At 30.6% G+C, this 21,422-nt stretch overlaps 1 protein-coding gene across 1 annotated transcript in view; it reads left to right on the forward strand.

Moving 5' to 3' along the window:
- The window catches only part of LOC142326095 (uncharacterized), a 44,435-nt gene extending 23,013 nt beyond the window's left edge, over positions 1-21,422 (forward strand). Inside the window, exons 6-10 of the mRNA XM_075368276.1 lie at positions 590-771; positions 7,306-7,504; positions 9,463-9,642; positions 15,350-15,539; positions 20,886-21,422. Of these exons, the coding sequence (XP_075224391.1) occupies positions 590-771; positions 7,306-7,504; positions 9,463-9,642; positions 15,350-15,539; positions 20,886-21,081 (947 nt within the window). The 3' untranslated portion in view covers positions 21,082-21,422. The remainder of the gene's footprint in view (positions 1-589; positions 772-7,305; positions 7,505-9,462; positions 9,643-15,349; positions 15,540-20,885) is intronic.

Consider the following 21,422-nt stretch of genomic DNA (forward strand, 5'->3'; position numbering starts at 1 on the left):
CTATATATGTAACTACAAAAGTGATTGCCATGTGATTAACTAGTACTAGAATTTTTTTAAAGTATTTTTATTAGCAATTTACAACAAAAATTACATTTAAGATTTTGAAATATTTCCTTACATACATATTAATAATCTATGTTTACCTATATGATCAATGGTTCATATAACTATAACTTGTTTGTAACTATGATTAAAATCATTTGTTGACATTTTGGGTTGGGATTACTCACAGGGTTAACTTCCCTTCCATGGAAGGTTAATAGTTCAAGGCCTTGATGGATTAGTTGTATTTTAACACTAACAGCTTCTTGATGCTGTCTTCCAGCCATCATTTTGTTTTGGGTTTTTAATTAATAACATATCAGTAGTTGCTGTAGTGAGCTACAGATACTCTACATTGTGAATAAAGGACAAGGCGGGATGGAAACTGCTTATTGATGCACAAGAATATTTGGAAACCTCCAGAATGTCATATGAATTAGTCATTCAGTTTGTAAATTTTTGATGTAGTACTTTAAACTCTAATGAGGTTTTGAATGTAATATACTTTGATTATTAACTAATTTGTTTATTTGTTTATTCACAGATGATGAAAAAACAAAAATCAGAGCTAGAACTATTAGATTTGCAAAGGACAGTGATAGTGAAACAGATGCAGAAGATGAGGATGATGAAGGAAGAGGAAAAGATTCTAAACAAAAACCATCCTCTTTGCAGCAAAAGACACTTTCTACTGCTGGGCAGGATATTGATGCATTTATGAAAGAAGTAATAATACAAAATCTATCATTTTAATGTACTTTTTTGTTTTATTGTATTTGTTGCTACTAACATTTTTAATGACAAATGAGTAGCAATACTTAATTAATTAGGTTGCTTGTAGGGAATTAATATCTTGACCACTCTGAAAGCACTCCTAAAATACAAGTTTTATAAACAGTAGATTGAAACTCAAACTAATGTTTTGCTAAATATAAAAAGTCTTATTCTAGTCAAGCCACAGTTTTAGTCTAAAATAAGTACCAAGCACTAACTGCTTAGAACATTTTGTTCTAAAATAAATATCCCTAATTTTATATTAAAAAATGCCTGATTTGAAAAATCATTATGGTGTCAATAAAAGTAAACAGAAAAAACAAAATAGAAAATTGATGTAAGAAAAAATTAAACCTAGGAAATATCTCTTACAACTTAAGTATATAATATACAAAATTATGTTATGTTTTAGTAATATTTTTAATTGTTTTGGTGAATGAAGTTACTGATTACCTGAAAAATATTTAAAACTTAATTGACATTTTGGCTGAATAGTTTACATTTATGCATAATATGTGCTGTACTATTTCAAGCAAGAATACATTCCTAAAAGAATGTACTCTTGCTCCAGCAACTATTCTTCATTGGCTCTAGAGGATATTCAGTTTTATTACTGTGTATATTAATGTTGATTAACACAACATTTTTATCATTTATTTACAGTTTCCATTCTAGGTGAAAATTATCCCAGTCTCCTGAGGGGTTTTGACTACATACTATCAGAAATGCCCTTGAAACTGTGTTTTGAAACTATTTTTTACGACCTGCTGTGATTTCAGTGTGGATAGATTATTTTTTCTTACTATCCACTCCTATTCCTTCATCTTGATGCTTTCTTCCTTTGGTATTTTCATGCTTAATGTGAGGATCTCAAGGAGCAAGTGTACCCCTTCATTTTATTTAGTTAGAGGTTGCTGTTTGTGATCTTCTCCAATAGGTTTTATGTTCAGTACTTCCTCAATAAGTCTAATGAGGGAAATTTTTAGTGTTTAAATGAAATTGAATAGGTTATCCTTTGTAAATGGTCATTAATCATGGTTATGCATTTTGATATTACATGGTAAACAGCTGTTTGGTCAAAATATTTTAATAGTTATTAATTGATTCTTGGAACTTATTTCTTACTTCGTGATATGAGGTAATTCGTGTAAGATGGCATTATTCAGTTATAGTATGAAATATTGTGTAGCAGTCTCAGAAAGTGTGATTTTTGTTCCTTGTTTGCCTGTTACAAAAAATTAGTGAGCATTATTTTACTGAAAAATGTTTTATTTTTCTGGGCACACAACAAAGTTTTATTATCAACACCTGATAATGCTACTTATGAAGTATACAAATAAATATTAAAAATTAATTAAAAATCTAAACAATAGTAATATAAAAACAGCATAGATGGAAAACACCTATGACGTATGCGAAAAGCCACAATGAAATATAGCATTAAAAATGTAACTTAACAAAATTATCATCTGGTATATGCCACAAAATAGCAAAAATAGATGAAAAAAAAAAAAGACAAAAGATATGAATAGTTAAATTTTTGAATTTAGATGCATATGGCCTTAAGAAATTATAAAACATTCGATAACATCAATACATTGTTGCCTAAGATATTTCGGATATTGCCCCTAGTTTAAACTTAAGATGCAATGCTGCATTATAGACTCAGTCCACAAGGATGTGGAGTATCATTAGTTGGCAGTTGCAGCGAGCACAGACAGGTGGATTGGTCTGATTCATGAGGTGTCCATAAGTAAGTTTAGTGTGTCCTGATTGCAAACAGCAAATAATAACTTCCTCTTGATGGTTATTCCTGCATGAGGAGCTCCACCGTGACACATTATTGTTAACTGGACAAAGTTTATTGTAGATGTTGCATTCCACTCACTTTGCCACTCGTCATGTGTACCACCTTCTTCAGAAAACTGACAAGATCATTCAAAACAATGCACTTAATGAAAGGAGGCTGCAAACAAGTCTCTTTTGTCACACAATCAGCGCGCTCATTGTCTGAAATTCTAATATGACTAGGGATCCGGCAGAAGCTCACAATTGTGTTATGCTGAGCCATTTCACAGATAACAGACTGGCATATCACTAATACAGAGTGTTTGGCATACAAGTCACTAATCACCTGCAAAGTGCTTATGGAATCTGAACCGACAAGAACGTGTCAGAATGTTGGGCTAAGTATATTTAAAGCCTTGTTAATAACATATAGCTTCACAATGAAAACACTGATGATGTTGGGAAGACCTAACATGTATATTCTGTTGCCAACTACAGAAACACAACCAACAGAATTATAATCACTAGAGCCGTCTGTATAAACCATAGCATCAGGATTCATGCTATTTATAATGTTAAAAAGTTTTTCTCATAAGATAAATGGATTTGTGCTCTTATTTTGGCATCGACCAAGACTTAAGCAATAATTGATGAGAGAAGGTTGCCTAGGGGAGTAATAACATTGAGTAACAGGTGGTACTGGAGGTAATTGTATATTTGGAGATAAGAAAAGGCAATGAGTTCTGATGGCTAGTAAAGTAGTAGATCTTGGCTTTCCCTCATCGATTAACATGCTGGTTGGAGAACACTGCATCAAAGGTAGGAAGATTTGGTTGCTCTTTAATGCAACCTACACTGGAGCAGATAATTTGGTTTCATCTAATCCAAAGAGATGGCTCACCACTGCCCACTAGTACACTTACCATGGGGCTTGAACGAAACGCACTTGTAGGAAGAAGGATAAATGAATGATGGACTGCATTAAGCATCTTAAGAGCGGCAGCCCCTCTCTTTTTCTGTTTAGCCTCCGGAACCACCGTAAGGTATTACTTCAGAGGATGAGGATGATATGTATGAATGTAATTGAAGCATAGTCTTGTACAGTCTCAGGTCAACCATTCCTGAGATGTATGGCTAGTTGAAACTCAGTGATCAAAGAAATGAGAATGGCTCATTTGTGGATATTGGTGTATCCACAAATGAGCCATAGTCAAAGTGGGAACAGACCAGAGCTCAGTAGAAGCGCAGAATGTATACTTGATCAGCTCCCAAATTGGGAGCTGTATTGGATAAAACTCTTGGCTTGTCTATCATTTTTAGATATTTTACCTTCAGCTCCTTTAAATGTATTACCCAAGTTAGTCTTGGTCAAACCAAATGCCAAAAATCTAACTTGCTTGCATGGTTCAATTAGTTCCCCAACATAAAAACAGTTAAGGATCATCATGTTCCCTCAGCCAGGAAAAACAAATGCCCTTCGTTTTCTTTGGGGAAAACGCGAATCCAGTCATTTTACATTACAATCCTAAATGGGTTATTGTGTTTTGGAGCAGCCTTTTGCCAGTAGCAAAGGTCTAGATGCAATGTAAATTGCAAAATTATCTACAAATAACAGGTTTTTGCATGCAGTTTGTTATAGTTTTTATGGCTACATCAAACAAGGTAATACTTAGGACACTTCCCTGTGCTACTCCATTTTCTAATGTAAAAGTTTCAGATACCGTCATTCCAACTCAAACTTGAAAAGACTGACTACTGAGGAAACCCCCTGATAAATGCTCGAAGATTCCCTTATATATCTCATTCTTTCAGTTTATGTAGGATTCCTCTCCTCCAAGCCATGTCTATGGCTTTGGATATTGACAAATACAGAATTGAGGAATAGGTGAAGTAGGAAGGCATCTTGAATGACAGATTCAAGAGCAACTACATGATCGATAGACAGTCTGTCTTGGTGAAAACCGAATTGTTTGGGGGGCAATTACAGTGTTTCTGTCAAGGTACCACACTAGATGATGGTTAACCATTTGTTCCATCAACTTGCATAGGGCACTAGTCAAGGAGATTAGACAATAACTTGAATGGCATGATTTATCTTTACCAGATTTCAGTATGGGAGTCACCACTGCTTCTGACAAAGAATCTGGAAAAACCTAATCAGAAAACATTCTATTATAGATACACAAAAGATGTTGTAATGCAGTATCTGGGAGGTATGGTACTGAGCCTGATATTATCATTTCTAGGGGAAGTTTCATAGTAATTGTTCTTCAAGGTGTACCTTAGTTCAGCAAAAGAAAATGGAATTTATAATTCATTTCACGAGTCTCCAATCACAAATGGGACACTTTTTACCTGCAACATATCCCTCATAAATTCAGGACAGTATAATATTGTAAATGACGTAACTGAGCTTCCAAACATGTTCGCCACAGTTGGCATGGTGACAAGAATGCTGTTGCATTCCGATCCATTTGGTTCGGTGACTGTCCTGATCCACACATGGCCTGAACTTTCTTCAAACAACTAATGATGGAGATGTCCAAGAAATGATATCAACGTAATTCAGCCATGATTTTTGTTTAGCACACTGAAACACTCAACATTGCATTGCCTCGCATTGCAGAAGGCACAGAGAATTTCTTTTGTAAGTCTTTGATTGAAATTACATAATGCCCTGCGACGATTCCTTACAGCACACCTGCAGTCCTTAGTGTTATAAACATTCATCACCATATATTTCTTTTAACAAAGTAGTTTTTTTGACGGATTTTCTTAGTTTCACAAGAAATTTCTTATTAGCATATTGCTCTTTTAAAGCACTTAACATTTTTCTGACAGGCTGCAGATGCAAGGTCTGAAACAAATGAAGGCCCATCTAAGGGGTTCGCAGTTGACTCATCAGCAGGAATGGAGAGAGGAATGTCATGTGCCACTTGACCTTCATGCGCACCATTTGTCTGTAGATTGTTCAGTCTAGTTTTTTTTCTAGCCATACCTCATATATGCTTATAAATATATACCACATTAGAATGCACAAGTCTCCGGCTTATATAAAGAATTAATCATAAAAATATAAATTTACAAAAATATACAGTATAACCACCATATATGTGCCCAGATGGAATACAAGATAAATTTAAGCAATTTTGTTTCAAATATTACTAATGGTATCTGCCTGTGTTTGATGGTATTTATTACAGAGAATATTTTTTAAAGGATGTACAGTTTCAGTTTGTTTGTTTGATTGACACAAAAAATTAAACTAGGAAAAAAATTGAATTTTGACCTTTTGACATTACACGGCTTTAATTTGCAGAAAGAAGGACCTGGTACCTTCAAAACGACAGTGCCCCAGCGCATACATAAATTGTTTCCTTTTTTTTTCAGAATAAGAAATCCTTGTGTCCTCTCCATCCTACTCACCAGATTTAGCAGTGGTTCTTTTTTTAATTTTCTACAATAAAAATGGTTATGAAAGGGATGAGATTTAAGGATGTCTCATTGTTCCAGAAGACTGACAGAGCAAACTGAACAAGATGATGATTTTTTGTGATGTTAAGAATGAATTATGTGTTACATGAATAATACCAAGCCTAATCAGGATTCAAACTCAGAATATTTAGGATGAAAGGAGAGAAGAAAGTAGAACCTGTTACTGAAATAGGTGGAATATTTTTTTCATAATTTTGCCTACAAGGTGTGGCTATTAAATAACAAGACTAATGCTGTAAAATATTTTATTTTAAATTTATACATATTTAGTTATGTATAACTTCAATATACGCTCCTCCTCTAGCCCTGCAACACTACATGTGAATTTTCCATTGTTTGAAACAGTGCTGGAAGTCTTCTTCTGTGAGCTTTTTTATAACGTGTGCCGCTTTTTCTTTCACAGCTTTAACAGTCTGAAATCTTGGTCCTTTTAATGCAAAGTTGACCTTTGGGAACAGATAAAAGTCACATGGTGCCAGGTCAGGTGAATAAGACAGATGGTCTAACACTGGGATATTATACTTGGCTAGTAACGTCTTAACAGACAATGCAGTTTGAGGCGGTGCATTGTCCTGATGAAGAACCCATGACTTGTTCTTCCACAATTCAGGTCGTTTTTTTCTTAACTTTTCTCAGAGTTGAGCAAGGACCTTGAATAAAGACAGTAATAGTTAACTGATGGTAATATCGGATCAGATTACCAATTTTTTCAATATTTTTATCCATTTTTGATGTGGATGGGCGAACATCATTTACGTTTTCTCGGCCATCTTGAAAACACTTAAACCATCAAAAATCCGCACACATGATAAATATTCTTAGCCATATACTTTTTTTAATAAAAGATAAGTTTCAGTTTCTTTTTTCCAAGTTTCATATGAAATTTCACAACAATTCTTTGCTCTAATAAAACATAATTTTTTTGGTAAAGCAAAAAACAGATGTTATCCAAACGAAGGCTACGGCCAGACTAATATGTATACAGAAACTGGAGTGACAACATTCGAAAGAGAGGCTTCACACAGCTGTTGGTCATACAAATTTGGCGCATGCGCAGTTCTTCTGTTGCTGGATTAGTGTTGTTATTTAATAGCTGCACCTCGTATCATGATAAAATAAACTAATGTTGCGTTAATTGAATGTTACTAGGTAAGTAAGTAAGAACGTATATTAAAAGGATTTTTATTTATTTGTTGCATATAGATAGAAGAAGTACAAAAGAAAAAAGAAGCTGAGCAGTTGCAACATCAACAACAGCAGCAGCAAACTGTAGATTCTGTACCACAGGGAGATAAACCCATTATTATGCCCCAATCTATAGAAAGCATACAATTGCCACCAACATCGATACCTTTACCTGTTCCACCTCCTACAGGACAAATGCCTGCTCAGTTACCGCCAGGTATAACTTTCTTTAGTTTAACATAATAGTAAATGTAGTCATAGCAATAAAGCTATAGCTTAGTTATAAGGCTTAATTCGATTGCTTTTTTAAATTAATATTTCCGTTTGCTGCCAGGACTTATTTCTGTAAAATATCTAACACTCTTTCCTTTTTTAAAACATTCATATGATAATTCTGTTGAAAAAATTCGTTTCACATATTTTAAAACAGTAAAGTCTGTCTTTTACAGTTATGTTTCACAATACTGAATGTGAAGTTATCACTGTTGATGAAAACTCAGAAAAATTTTACTTATGTGCATCCACCACATAACATTGCTAAGTTTTTTCTTCTCGACGATAGTGGTATACTTTTTAACTTAAATGTAAAAAAGTAATGAACAATTTATATATATGATCACTGATATATGTTTTATATATATATATATATATCTTTTTGACCACTGTGTTAATAAAATTTAATATTACATGAAATATAAACCATCAAAACATAGTAATTAGATAAGTTAAACTTATCATATTAATTTCCAGTAATCATTTTTCACGGTATCCTGCATCTTCAGTTGATATTAAATTTTATATTTATTACATTAAAACATATTCTTTTAATGATTTGTCTCTTTTTTTTCAAAATAATGTTTTCTATTGTGAAATTTTGGATGATATAAGTGTACATGTAATTCTGACCAGTACTGGAATGCGAAAACTGGTTATTGGAAATTATTGTGGTAAGTTTAACTTATCTATGCTTTAGTGGTTTATGTTTCATATAATATTAAATATATATTTACAATACAGTACTGACTTATTAATAAATAAATTGAATATGATAATACAATTGTTAAAATTGATGGACCTGATATAATGATTGAATATTTTGATAAATATTCATTATTTACATTATCTTACCGTGGTAGAAATAAGTAGTTTTAACTATGACATATGATATTAGTATATAATATAATGATTTTTTAAATTAAGTGTATATTTTAATTTATTATTGTGTGTAATTTATAAGATTTGTTTGCTAATAAAGTAAAACTCTGAAAGCACTGTAGATAGGTGAGTGTTCCTACTTTTTATTTGAACTGAGTCTGGTTGATTTAAATAGTTGTTTTTAAAATAATATATATATATATATATATATATATATATACTATTAAAACTTTTAATTTTGTTTTTGATATTTTAAGTATAATGCAAGATAAATATTGAATTTTTCATTTTTTAAAAATTGTATTTAATATAACTATATAATTCGGAGGTCATGTTATGGTTTTAACTCATTTTTATTGAGTATAATTTCTGAGAATAATAAGTTGGAAAGTTATTTTAATGATTTAATTTGAGGCTTTTATTTTAATATAAAATAATATGAATATTATTTTATGAAATAAACTCTTGCTTGCTTGACACACAAATAGTATTGCAAGATTAAAAATAGAGATTATTATAATTCTAAATTGAATTAAATTCTTGTTTTATGTCTATAAGTATAAATAAATATTCCGGGTTGCATTTTGACACTTTTTTTCAGTGCTTAATACTAATTACTTATCAGTTTTATTTACTTTTATTAATTTTTTTTGCATTATTACGTAAATTCAAAATTATATTTTTCTATTATTCTGTAATGTACGGCAAAATAAATAAATAATTTTCTGATATTATAGATTTAAACTGTTCTCAAACAGAAGTTAACATATTGCAAATAAATGTCATCTTTAAGAATAATATTGTCTTGAATTTTATGTATGAATTTAAATATATTTTTATTATATGTATTGAAACATGAAAGATTGGAAGTAGAATGTGTAAAACTTGCAGAGGCAAACTCAGCCAGTGTGTAGATGTCACTTGTTTGATACCAAAAGAATTAAAAATTATATTGTAATATTAGTAATTTCCTTGCTTATTACTTTATATGGTTTTATTATTTTTTTATTTTTCTTTCAGCTCCACCAATGGGTGTTCCACCTCCAATGATATTTAGACCACCACCGATGAGGCCACCTCCAGGGATCCGATTACCTCCAGGACCTCCACCTGGTCGGCCACCTACATTACCTCCTGGACCTCCACCTGGTTTACCACCTCGGCTTATTGGTATCAGATTACCTCCTGGACCTCCTCCAGGTTAATAAATATTTAATTCCTATTTTTTAAGTGTAAAGATCTCTTTAACTATCTAGTTATGAGGATGAAGTGAGAATTCTGATATAATTTATTCCTTTTTCTTCATCTGATTTAAGTAGTTAGTTTCTTAGCTAAGAAACTAATTACTTAAAACAATTAGTTAGATATATTTTTTTTTAATATTGCTTTTTTTAATATACAGTGTAGAAATATTAAATATATATCTGTAAATTTAATTTAGTTAGAAATAATCGTAATAAAAATCCCGCTAACTTCTTTAATTGAACAAAAAATTAAAGCTTTTGATTATTTATTTAAAAATATAGATAAAAAACACAAAAACATGTGTAGATAGTATACTTATAATTTTTTTATTTAAAAGTATATCGTATATAAACATAACTATAAGATTTATGAAACCAGAAAAGTAACAAAATATATATATATATCAGTACTATGATTAGTTTTGATCAGTCTTGACATTATTTAGAACATTTTTTAAAATATATATGTACATTTTTTTTTTTTATTCTTAATTTTATATATGTAGTTTAATTAAACATTTCAGTCATGACTGAGGATGCAGGATCTTGCAAAACACATTGAAGACTCACTCACCTTTTAAAATCTGGGTTTTGCATGCAGATGTGATTTTACTTTTTTTGATGAATTGTATAAATTTAAGAACTTATCTGATTGAATTGCAACTAACTGCATAAAACATTTTTAACTTTTATCTTTAAAATGATATGCTATGTTTATGCCTAAATTTGTTTACCTCGTACAGCAACATTTAGTTGAAAAATTCATTTCCCAGCACAAAAAAACATATTGTACACTTACACTTTTTAGAAACTTACTACTAATTTTTATTCCATTATGATTATAAAGTATTTTTACAACCCGAAACTCAAATATAAGTACATACCTAATTCTACTACAAAAAAATGACTGTTATTTTCACAAAAAACACATTCACAAATCATTTGCTTTTATATGGAAAAGTTCAAAGCACTCTGGCACACATAAGGCAGTTAAAATTGGGAAAATAAAGTATTTTTTCTTTTGTGGTCTACTTTTCGATAATTTTTTTGTGCCGGTTACCACACACTTTGCATGATCTGCAGGGACGTGTTTTTCTCTGTCGGAGGGACTTTCCTTGGAAAATGGTGTCCTGTCAGCCAATCTGTAATGGAAGATATTGACGGTATTGGAATTTCTTCCCCAGCTTTATTTACTAAACAATTTGTGTAAGAAACTCTTCTAAATGCATATTTCTCTTAATTTCATTTAGTTTTCTATAAATAATATAGGAATTTACAGCTGATTGTATGAAGAGATGGGAAAAACCTTTTTCTACTATTTTAGGGATTTTCGATTGAAAGGATAGTAGCTTACAAGCTGATTATTTCTTTCAACACCAGTCTTCTTTATGTTGTAATCCAACACTGAATCTGGTTTTACTTTTAGCTTCCTTCCTCCTTTTGCTGTAACCTGAACCTCACACCAGATAGCACCATATTTTGTGGACAGCATAAAAACATCACGAGTGTCTTTCCAATGACAATGACCTAGGTAATCAGCATGATGGAAGCTCATTTATCCTATAGCCAGTTTGTTTTTCTCAAATCCTTAGGCATATGTTTCTGTTAGTCTGCACTGTCCAACAGCAAGCGTTTTTTTTGGATTACAAATAATTATGTACTACTGGGGCCAAATAGAAACTATCCATATAAACTGTGTGAAAAAAATCTTTACAACTCTTTGATTGTGACAGTACTCCATTTCAACACATGCTGCAGGGTTTCAGTTGATCAGTATGTTAGTTTAGCAATTGTTATGCTTTCGTACTTGGTGGTTTCATGTTTGGTGTGTTTATGTGCCTTACTATATAAAAAAAAACAAAAAAACAGAAGCAATCTGTTTGTGTTGAATTTTCTTCAAGAAGAGCAGTGATGTGAGAATTTCCTTCAAAAACTGGCCAATTTGAAGGATGTTGAATTGGCATGTCAGACTGCTGGATATTCTGAATTTGAAACCGGTTGATTTACTGGATTGCCAGTTGTAAAAGGTAATAATAATATAAATATATTAGAAAAAGTGTGTAAAATTGTTTTGGCCGATCAATTAGTAAAAATCTTTTAAACAGATCATTTAAAAAAGATTTACAGAATATTAAACAGCATAAAAAAACAAAAAAAGAGATTATCTAATGTAGATGACCATCTGTTAGAGTGTAAAAAAAGTAGTACTACAGATTGCAAAAAAATTTTAAATTTTGGAAAGTATTACATTTAGAAAATACACAAACATATAAAATGATAAACTACCAGATCATTTGGAGATGATTTAATTTAAAGCAATCATCAGCAATGTAAAAAAAATGAATCTATGAACAATAAAATGAATTTAAAACAAAATAAAAATGAATTTAAAATAATCTAAAAATTGGCATTAATGACATTAAAACAAAGGGAAATATATGTTTTAAAGATTGCATCATTCCAGTACTGGACAGCATTTATGTAAATTTACGCTCATAATATTATTCAAAATTTTGAACTATAAAACATAATTTCAAACAAAAGAATGTGTTTTAATGCAATAGATATAAAATTTAATACCAACTGAAAGTGTGGGATACCGCGAAGACTAGTTATTGGAAATTAATATAAGTTAAACTTATCTCATTACTATGTTTTGGTGGTTTATATTTCATATTATATGTATTCTAGGGTGGAGTGAAAAGTTCTGGGCCTTACACAGAGATGGCGTTAGTATGTTTAATTTCTTGATGGCATTACATGAATCCAGTTTACATTAGTTTACTGTAAGAGTTTCAAGTCACTGACTGTATCACTTAGTACAATATTTATAGTTCGCCAAAGTGGAGAATTGGGCGTTTTTTGGAAAATGAAAAAAACTAGAAATTCGTGGAGTGATTAAAATATTTTCAAAAGACTTAAGTGCAAAGGAAATTAAAGAAGAGCTTAATATGACACTGGGAGGCTCAAATCCATCAAATACAACAATTAAATGCTGGGTTGTGGAGTTTAAAATGTGTTGAACTCGCACTAATGATGAACAAATATAGTGTATGCTCTTCTGAAGTGACTATGCCAGAAATGATATAAAAAGTGCATAAAATAGTTTTGGCAGATCAGAGAGTAACAGTGAATGAGTTAGCAGAGCCTGTAAGCATTCAACAGAATGCGTGCACAACATTTTGCATGAACATTTAGACATGAACAAACTGTGCTAGATAGGTGTGGCGTTTGCTCACTCCAACCAAAAACATTTTAAGTGATTGCCTCAATCTCTTTTGGCACATTCCAGAGGAATTTTTACATTGATTTGTGATGGTTGATGAGACTGATCCGCCTTCCAATGACTATGACTTACTTACTTGCTAACTCTAAAAAAATGGCTTGGAGGGAAGAAATTTTCAATAATAATTGATGGTGTGCCTTCTTGCTGGAAATATACTTTGTGTCTCGGCGCTAGAGGAACATCTTCAAGCAGCTGCAGCAATTCTTCTTGAAAAAAGTGTAAGTAGACCTCAGCATTTAAGCAGCCAGGTAATATGAACGGTCCAAACAGCTGATTGTGAAGAAGGCCGCACCATACATTGACGCTAATTTGATGTTGAAAATTGCCTTCCATCGTTTTATGAGGATTTACTTCTGTCCATGTGTGCTCACTACATAAGTTGTTGACACCCATCTTGAGTGAAATTTGCCTTGTTGTTAAACAAAACATACTTGTAGAGTTGTCGATTTGTATTTCAGCAGTTAAAGAATTCCATATAAAGTGGACCGTCTCCTGGGTGTAGATGTTGAACTCACCATTTATGATAAGATGATAAGTATAAGACTTGTTTTGTTTAATTTTCCTCCAAACTATCGAATGCAAAACTTCATGCCACTTAGAAAGATACTGATGTCTAGATTGTACTGAACTGCATTGATAATAATTTCATCAATAACAGCATCATGTTGGACAGATTATTCATAGCTGGTATGAATACTAGGTAATGAACCTGTTTCCCAAAGATGCAAAAAGTCACGCTAATTGTTTTAGAATCTAGAATCCAGTGATTCCCGTGAAAACATACTTCATTTTCAACTGCAGCAGCTGTACCATTACCATTACACACACCCAAAATGAATACCACATCAATGTATTCCTCTATTGTAAATTAGTACAACATTACTTCAATGGTAAACTGATCACATTCAAACTAAAATTTACAGAAAACCTTTGCTAACTACAGCATGGTTCACATTTCCTGATATATTTAATGTACCTTACAGAATGATTTAAACACTAATACAGTATTGCGTATTGTTGATCAGCAGTTGCTATTTTATTGCCAACTTTGAAATAATAATTTTTAAGATAATTTATTGTACTATCTATCTGTCATTGATAAAAAATTATGCTCTAAGTAATTTTATATATTTCTTTATTTTAATTTTACGATTGTTGTTTAATTTCCAGTTACTTAAATTTTTTAACAGCAATTTGTAAGAGTAAATTTTGTTTTTATAAATTTTCACATCACCAAAAAAGAATTTGGTTTGGGTGTTTATATTAAATAAGTACTTTTCTGACAAATTTCTAAATTTTCTTTGTTTTATTCAATTTATCTTACACCATTTTATTCAAATTAGATTCTCTACAAGTTTTGTTTAAAAGTTTTATGAGTTTATTACCCATTTAACAAAGTTATTGTATGTCAAACATAAAAAACAGGGTTTTTTACCTCAATTTATTGGTTTTCAACCCAGATTTCTCATAAACTACTGCAGATACACTTTTGGGACCTACTTTATTCATTTTTTAGGTCAAAAACCATAAGAAATCATTAATTTTGCTCCTTAATTAATATCCTAAAAATTTCAGTACAACCTCATTTCACTGGCATAGCTGAAATCCAAGCAAAATCTTTCACTAGCCAGTCGTAACTTACAAATGAAGCATTTTAGAACATGCTTATATGAACTTTTTCCATTATTTTTACAAATAAAATAGGTTATGAAAGTCCCAGGAGAACTTCGTGATATATTCTGTATATATGAGAAAAGGCTGGCTTGTATTGACCAGTATGTTTTTTCTGTATGTTCAATCCTTACTCTTACTCATTGAATGGGTTTTAATAACTTATGGTTTTGCATATATTATAGAAAGACCTAACCTAGTACAAAAAAAAGATAGGCAAATTGAAAGATAATAATAATATTATAATTGTTAATAATTTATTATCTTTGTTGGCTTATCTATAGTGTAAACAATAATATAACTAAAAAAATATAAAATGGAATAAATTAAAAAAAAATAACAAGTTGCTTTTAAAAAACACAGTAATAAGTACTTTTTTAATGCTGCTTTGAATTTTTACTTTTTGATGTCTCTGCCTAATTAAGGATTAATAAAGCATCATTAATGATTTTTAATTTTTCATCCTCTTATAAAAGTTAAATTTTAAACAAGAAATAAAAAAATATTATTTTTTATTTGTTAGTGTTGTCTTTTGATGATTTTTAAAAATTTATTTTAAGTTGCAATATTTTTTCTTTTTATTACGATAAAGTAAAAATCACTCCTTTATACAGGATGATAGTATGTTCTTTTTCCTTCAGTTAGCCTTTCTTTTATTTTAAATAAGTATGAACTGTTAAATTGAAGAGTGTATTATATTTTACAGGAATGCCACCTCGTATGATGCGTTTACCAACAGGTATTCCTTTACCACCAGCACCTCCTCTTGCTCCTGCTGCAATGGCACCTACACCTAATGTTGTCAGCGCAGGGCCACAGTTAATAAACAGATCTAAGGAAGATGGAAAAGAAGTAATTCAGCGTGGAGCAACAATAGAGGCCAAAGCCCAAATTAGGTACACTTATTTAATATTTACATTATATATGTTTATGTAATTTAAAATATGAATTATTACTTGTTGCATGGATGTTCTAAAAACCATCAGTGCAATCATCATAAAAACAATCACTGGTTAAAAAACCTGATGGTTTTTTAGGGTTAAGATTCAGCAAATTCTGAAATACTGCAGGTAATTTTTAGTTTAATTATAAATATTTTTTAGTGTTATAGAAAGCACAAATAATCTTAAAATTATAATATTCAAAAATAAGTTTACAGACTACATTTACTCACCCCCTCCCACCTGATGTTTAGAATTATCTATCTGTGCTACTATACTACCTTTGTTTTAATTTTAATCATTTATTCTTTTCCTTATTATCTTCATTGTCATTATTTTTTCTGTATTGATTTTTATAATGCATTTTTACCAATATTACAGGCAGATCTGTCTTATTTTTATTGTTTTTCGTCAAATAATTGCATTGCCTTTTAACCATATTGTTTTAAGCTTTATTTGTTGTTTTTACCTTTATTTACTATTTTCAGTAACCTCTTTGACAACAACACTGTGTATGAGGATTACTTTTAACATAAAAACCATTTTCTTGTTTATTAATAGAAACTTTAATTAAATAATATTAATCAGTGCCACTAATACAAACAGTTGTTTTTTCTTTCATAGTTTACATAGAGATTCAAGTGTTTTTGAAGGTGACACATAATTAGAATCTCTTTGCTGTAAAACTTTGTCTGCAATCCATTCAACTTGCATATAACAATTTTTTTGCCTTCTGTTATCTGTCTATTGACATTTATTTACCATCTGAAGGTTATTTCAATTTTAGGAAAAGATGGAAATGTGATGAATGTATTAGGTCAGGAGTAATGAATCTTTTCGAAAAATGTTCAACCTTTTTATGATAAATGGGGTTTTAGATTGTGTTTTGTCATGATTCATAAGTACAGCTATTATTTCCGTATTAAATAACTAACAATCACTTATGTATATTTCTGTAATCATTTGTGATATCTTTACCATACCCTAGGAAATGATGGGTGGATTTTGGCAGGGTGGATATTTTTAGTGTTCAAAACACTTGTTGAATCAGGATGCTGTAAATTGATTCAACATAGGACTATTAAACAAGGGTATATAGAGAATTCTGGTAATAGACTATTTCAAAGTTTTCATGAAGTAGATTGTATACTATGAAATGTAGTAAAAACTTATATCCTTAACTAAACTTATTTCCTTTGTTTGAGAAATTCAAACTCAGAACATATTAAATATTGGATCTGATATTACCTTTTATGGTAGTGACTTCCACTTTAGTCAAGGTATTTTTTTCTTCTTGATATATTCACCACAGAAGTTTGAAGCTTGTATGTGGGAATATGGAAATGGAATTTTGTAGCTTATAAAAAATGCCGTTCTTGACCAGGATTCATACCTGTTATCCGTGAATGAAAGACAGAGATTGGCAGAGTGTTATTGGGGATAAACTATTGGTGAATAATGACCAATTAATGATGACTGTTCAAAATAAAAGTATTCACTCTGTACTTTAGCTGGTACGCTGTTTCCACCTGTGCAATACTTTAACAACAAAAGCAATGACGACCTATTCATTTGGTTTTTATACTTACCGACTAGCAGTTTTAATTTTGTAAATATTAGTGACAGTTCAAATAAACACAAAATAAATCAATAAACAAAATCATAGTCAACTGAAATAATTTGACTGCCAATGGCATAGTCCTTAAAAATTACATAATTAACAAATAAATTTAGAAAAATTTATTAAGTGGATCGTATTACATAATCAGAAATAAATTGAAAAACACAAATGAGTTAACTACAGATAGCAGCAGTAAGTGAAAATTTCTTTGCCAAAATTCTATGGTGTTTATAATTTTAATTATTACAAAAAATATGATTTTTATTAAAATTGCCTAAATTGTTGATTCTTTCATTGGCTTGATCACCTCATATATGAATTTACAATGAAAAATACAAATTGTTGCATGAAAGAGAGCAAATACTCCTGAAATATTCCTCGCTGTGATATACCAAATTTAGACAGACCAAAATAAACATATGATCCATCAAACTATTTGATTCTGTTTAAAACAGTAATTTTATTCCTTTAATCTTGAATTGAAAATCTTAATTACACTATACTACATTTATATTGATCGAGCATAAATAAAGTTTTTTAATTTATTTTGCAAACTCCCATACTCTAGGGGAAGCATTTAGATAAAATAATCATTAAGAAAATAATCCGTAAGTGGTGATAATAAATTTTAAAAAATAACTTTTTAAAATTGTTAAAAAATACAAAGATTTTTTAAAGTAAACGAAGATGTAGTTTTCTAGGAAGAAGTGAAAGGCTAATCTCTTTTTTTTCCAAAAAATGCAAAGAGTAAGGGCTGTCAGAAAAAAATTTTTACTTTTTAATTGCAACAAAAAAAATTAATTAGATTATTTTTCTAAATTTATTTTTTAATTTAATTTTTTTAATATTTAATTTATTTTTTGTTGCCACAGACCATTAGAGTGGGATGGGAAAAGTGGTTGAAGGTCTATTGATGCAGAAAATAAATATGGAAAATCTTTCTGAAGCAAGATTTAGCTAAAAAGAGAAAAATATAAATTGTGATTTTTTTTGGGCAGGGGAAGAATATTAACACAAGTTTTTGGTGATCTGCAATCTTGATAAATAAAACTTCAATGTTAGTAAAAAAAATTTTTACTGAAATTCCCCAGTAAAAATTTTAAAATTTTATTTTAACCAAAACACCCCTACCCCTTTTTCAATTTTTGAAAAAATTTATTACATTCTTTCCCCCTGAAGGTGTAGTACCTGCCTACGTATTTTGAAGAAGTTAGTCAATAGGATCCAGAGTTATAAGACCAAATATAGGCTAACATAATATGGACAAACATCCTCTGACAAAAGTAGATATTTTATACTTCTGAGCAGTGGAATAAAAAATCTTTTTAGCTAATAAATCTATTTAAATCTATTGTTTTTTGAATGAATTTTTTTAATTTAAATAAATAAAAAGCATAAAAATACTTTTTTTTATTTAAATTTATTGTTTTATTTAAATCTTTTTTTTAATGTCTCAAGGCACAAAACTTAAAATAACCAATTTTTTTACTGATCTATATTCTTTGCCATTATTGCTGTAGTAAAGCTAAATAAAGCATTGCCATTATTGTAGTATAGCTGGAAAAATAAAAATGAACCTCTGTCAAAAAAAGAATCACACATATTTCATTTCTACAATTCAGAGAGATATTTTTATATACAAAAATATAGAGTGTAAAAATAACTAAGAAACTATTTTTTTTAACTTTATTTCTTGTAGTTTAAATTAAAGATAATGTAGGTTATATATAATTTTATTATTTTAATTTGTTAAATTAATTTTGTTAAGCAGTTTTTAATCACATATGAATGTAAACAAACAATAAAATACATGAGATATCACCTCATATGCATACTGATATATAAAGTGTGGAGCAGAGGAAACTCTTGTTTTTCACTATTGAATAACTTTGGCTGTTTTAATTATAGAAAAAAAGTTTTACATTAAATTTTTTTTTTTTTCATTTTTGAAATCAACATACCTTAATTAGGTTTGGAAAATAATGCCAGTAAGATGACATCCTTTTTGTTGGATGCAAATTCAGAGCCTTTCCTCAAAGCTCTGCATGGCTTTCTCCAACATTTCATTCAACACAGCTTCAGTTTTTCAACAAATGAAAATTTTCAGGTATTCAATTGTGTGTGGTTTGTTCATGTACATTCTTGATTTCAGGTAGCCCCACAAAAAAAGTCACAAATCAATAGATCAGTAGAGCGTGGGGGCCAAGAAACATTGCCAAATTGTGAACTGACATGTCCAGGAAACATTTGTCGAACCACTTCAATCGATGCTCTCACTGTGTGAACTGTGGCACCATCCTGTTGGAGCCATATTTCTCTCATGTTCACCTGATGCCTTTTCAGTACTGGATGCAGGAAGTTGTTTAACATGTCGATATAACACGCTGGTGTTACTATAATTGTGGTTCCCCCGCTTCAAAAAAGTAAGGACCAACATTCCCTATCTTGAAGACACTGTATCATACTGTTACTTTTGAGCTGTGAGAGATTTTTGGTGTAGTTCATGTGGTTTCTCCGACGTCAGTACCGACAGTTGTACATTAACATAGCCATCCAGATGGAAATGGGCTTCTTCACTCATCAATATTAGGGCATTTGCATCTTCCATAGGAATGGTGGTGTTCATTATGCCAGAAAATTCTTTGCGTTGTACAAAATCCCTCTCAGTTAGCTGCTGGACGATCATTATTTTGTATGGGTGAAATTTGAGATCACTGTGTAAGATGTGATGAAGTGAATGACATGACATACTCAGCACTACAGCCTGTCGCCTAGCAGATCATTTTGGACTAGCAAGAACTGCCCTTCTCACTCCGTCTACGATTTCTGGAGTTCAACTGGTGGTTTTTTCCTCACAGATCCAGTTCTTCTAAACCCCTCAACCAATTGGAGTATGGTGTTTTGATCTGGAACTGCACGTCGATGTTCGACATTACAATTTCAACGGAACAGACATTGACCTTTAACCACAGAATTATTGTTTCTAAAAAACCATTTGACAGCAAACACATGATGTTCTATGCTCTTAATGCTTCATAGCATCTGAAACTGTGTAGTCTAAGCTGTCTATCAGAGATTGCTGAAGGTCAATACCCCCATTTGCCATTGAGTACTAGCGCTTTAAAAAACAAGCATTTCTCTGTTCCACCCTTTATATAATGATCACTAACTGTATGCATTACATGTGTGCAGTCAGTTATAGTGATTACCAACTAACTGATATGTGCTGTAATGAAGCAGTTTAAATTATGTGATGAAAGGATTTTTAAAATTCAAATATGTTAGAAAATTAATAAAATATTATAATTTTTCAGGAATTTTGTATGTGTCATAATTTTTTACTTCATTATGCCAGAATGGTACAAAAGACCAAGAACTCCAGCACAGTATATCACTTGTTCCATTTATAGTGTCAGTATTTGGAACTGTTTTAAAATGTTACATTTATAGTATAGCATTGTGAGCTGAAAGTGATGAAGTAGAGAAACTTATAGAATTGAGCAAACTTGTCAAAATAGCAGAAGGCTGAATGAATTTAAAGTGGGCCACATTCATTAAAATAAGAAAATGGATTAATATAACTTTCTGTTTACTCTTTGTTTATTAATTATTATTGTAGGATTAAATATAATAAATCATTAACTTAAATTTACAACTAATCATTTTACTTGTTTTTCTAGAAACCTAAGTGCAGATGTGACACGATTTGTTCCAACAGCTTTAAGAGTTAAACGAGGAGATGATAAGGCACCTTCTAAAGTTACAACTGTTGAACATAGTACAAAACCAGATACAAGCACACAAATATCAAAAGCACAGATATCAAAGGATGATGCTTATCAACAATTTATGAAAGAAATGGAAGGACTATTATGAATTTTAATAATTTCTTATCTGGTTGCTATTGATGAAATAATTGTAAATAATGCATATAATGTTGAAATCAGATAATAATAATTTTCACAAATAAGTGCTGTGGTAGTTATTGAAGTGTATAATGATGAACATTACCGTTTCAGTGATTACTGAATTAAAGTCAAGAGTATCTATATAGCTTATTGTTTCTTCTAACTGTTAATATTCTTTTCTTTTTGTCATTTGTTTTACTGTTTTTATGTCATGTATTATTCATGTGAATATGAAACTTTTTTTTTGTATTTATATAAGCCTGTAAAGTGATGATAGAGAAGAGATAAATAAATCTGTTTTTAATTTAA

This window comes from Lycorma delicatula, chromosome 6 (assembly GCF_047948215.1).
Source record: "Lycorma delicatula isolate Av1 chromosome 6, ASM4794821v1, whole genome shotgun sequence".
Classification (NCBI taxonomy): Eukaryota; Metazoa; Arthropoda; class Insecta; order Hemiptera; family Fulgoridae; genus Lycorma; species Lycorma delicatula.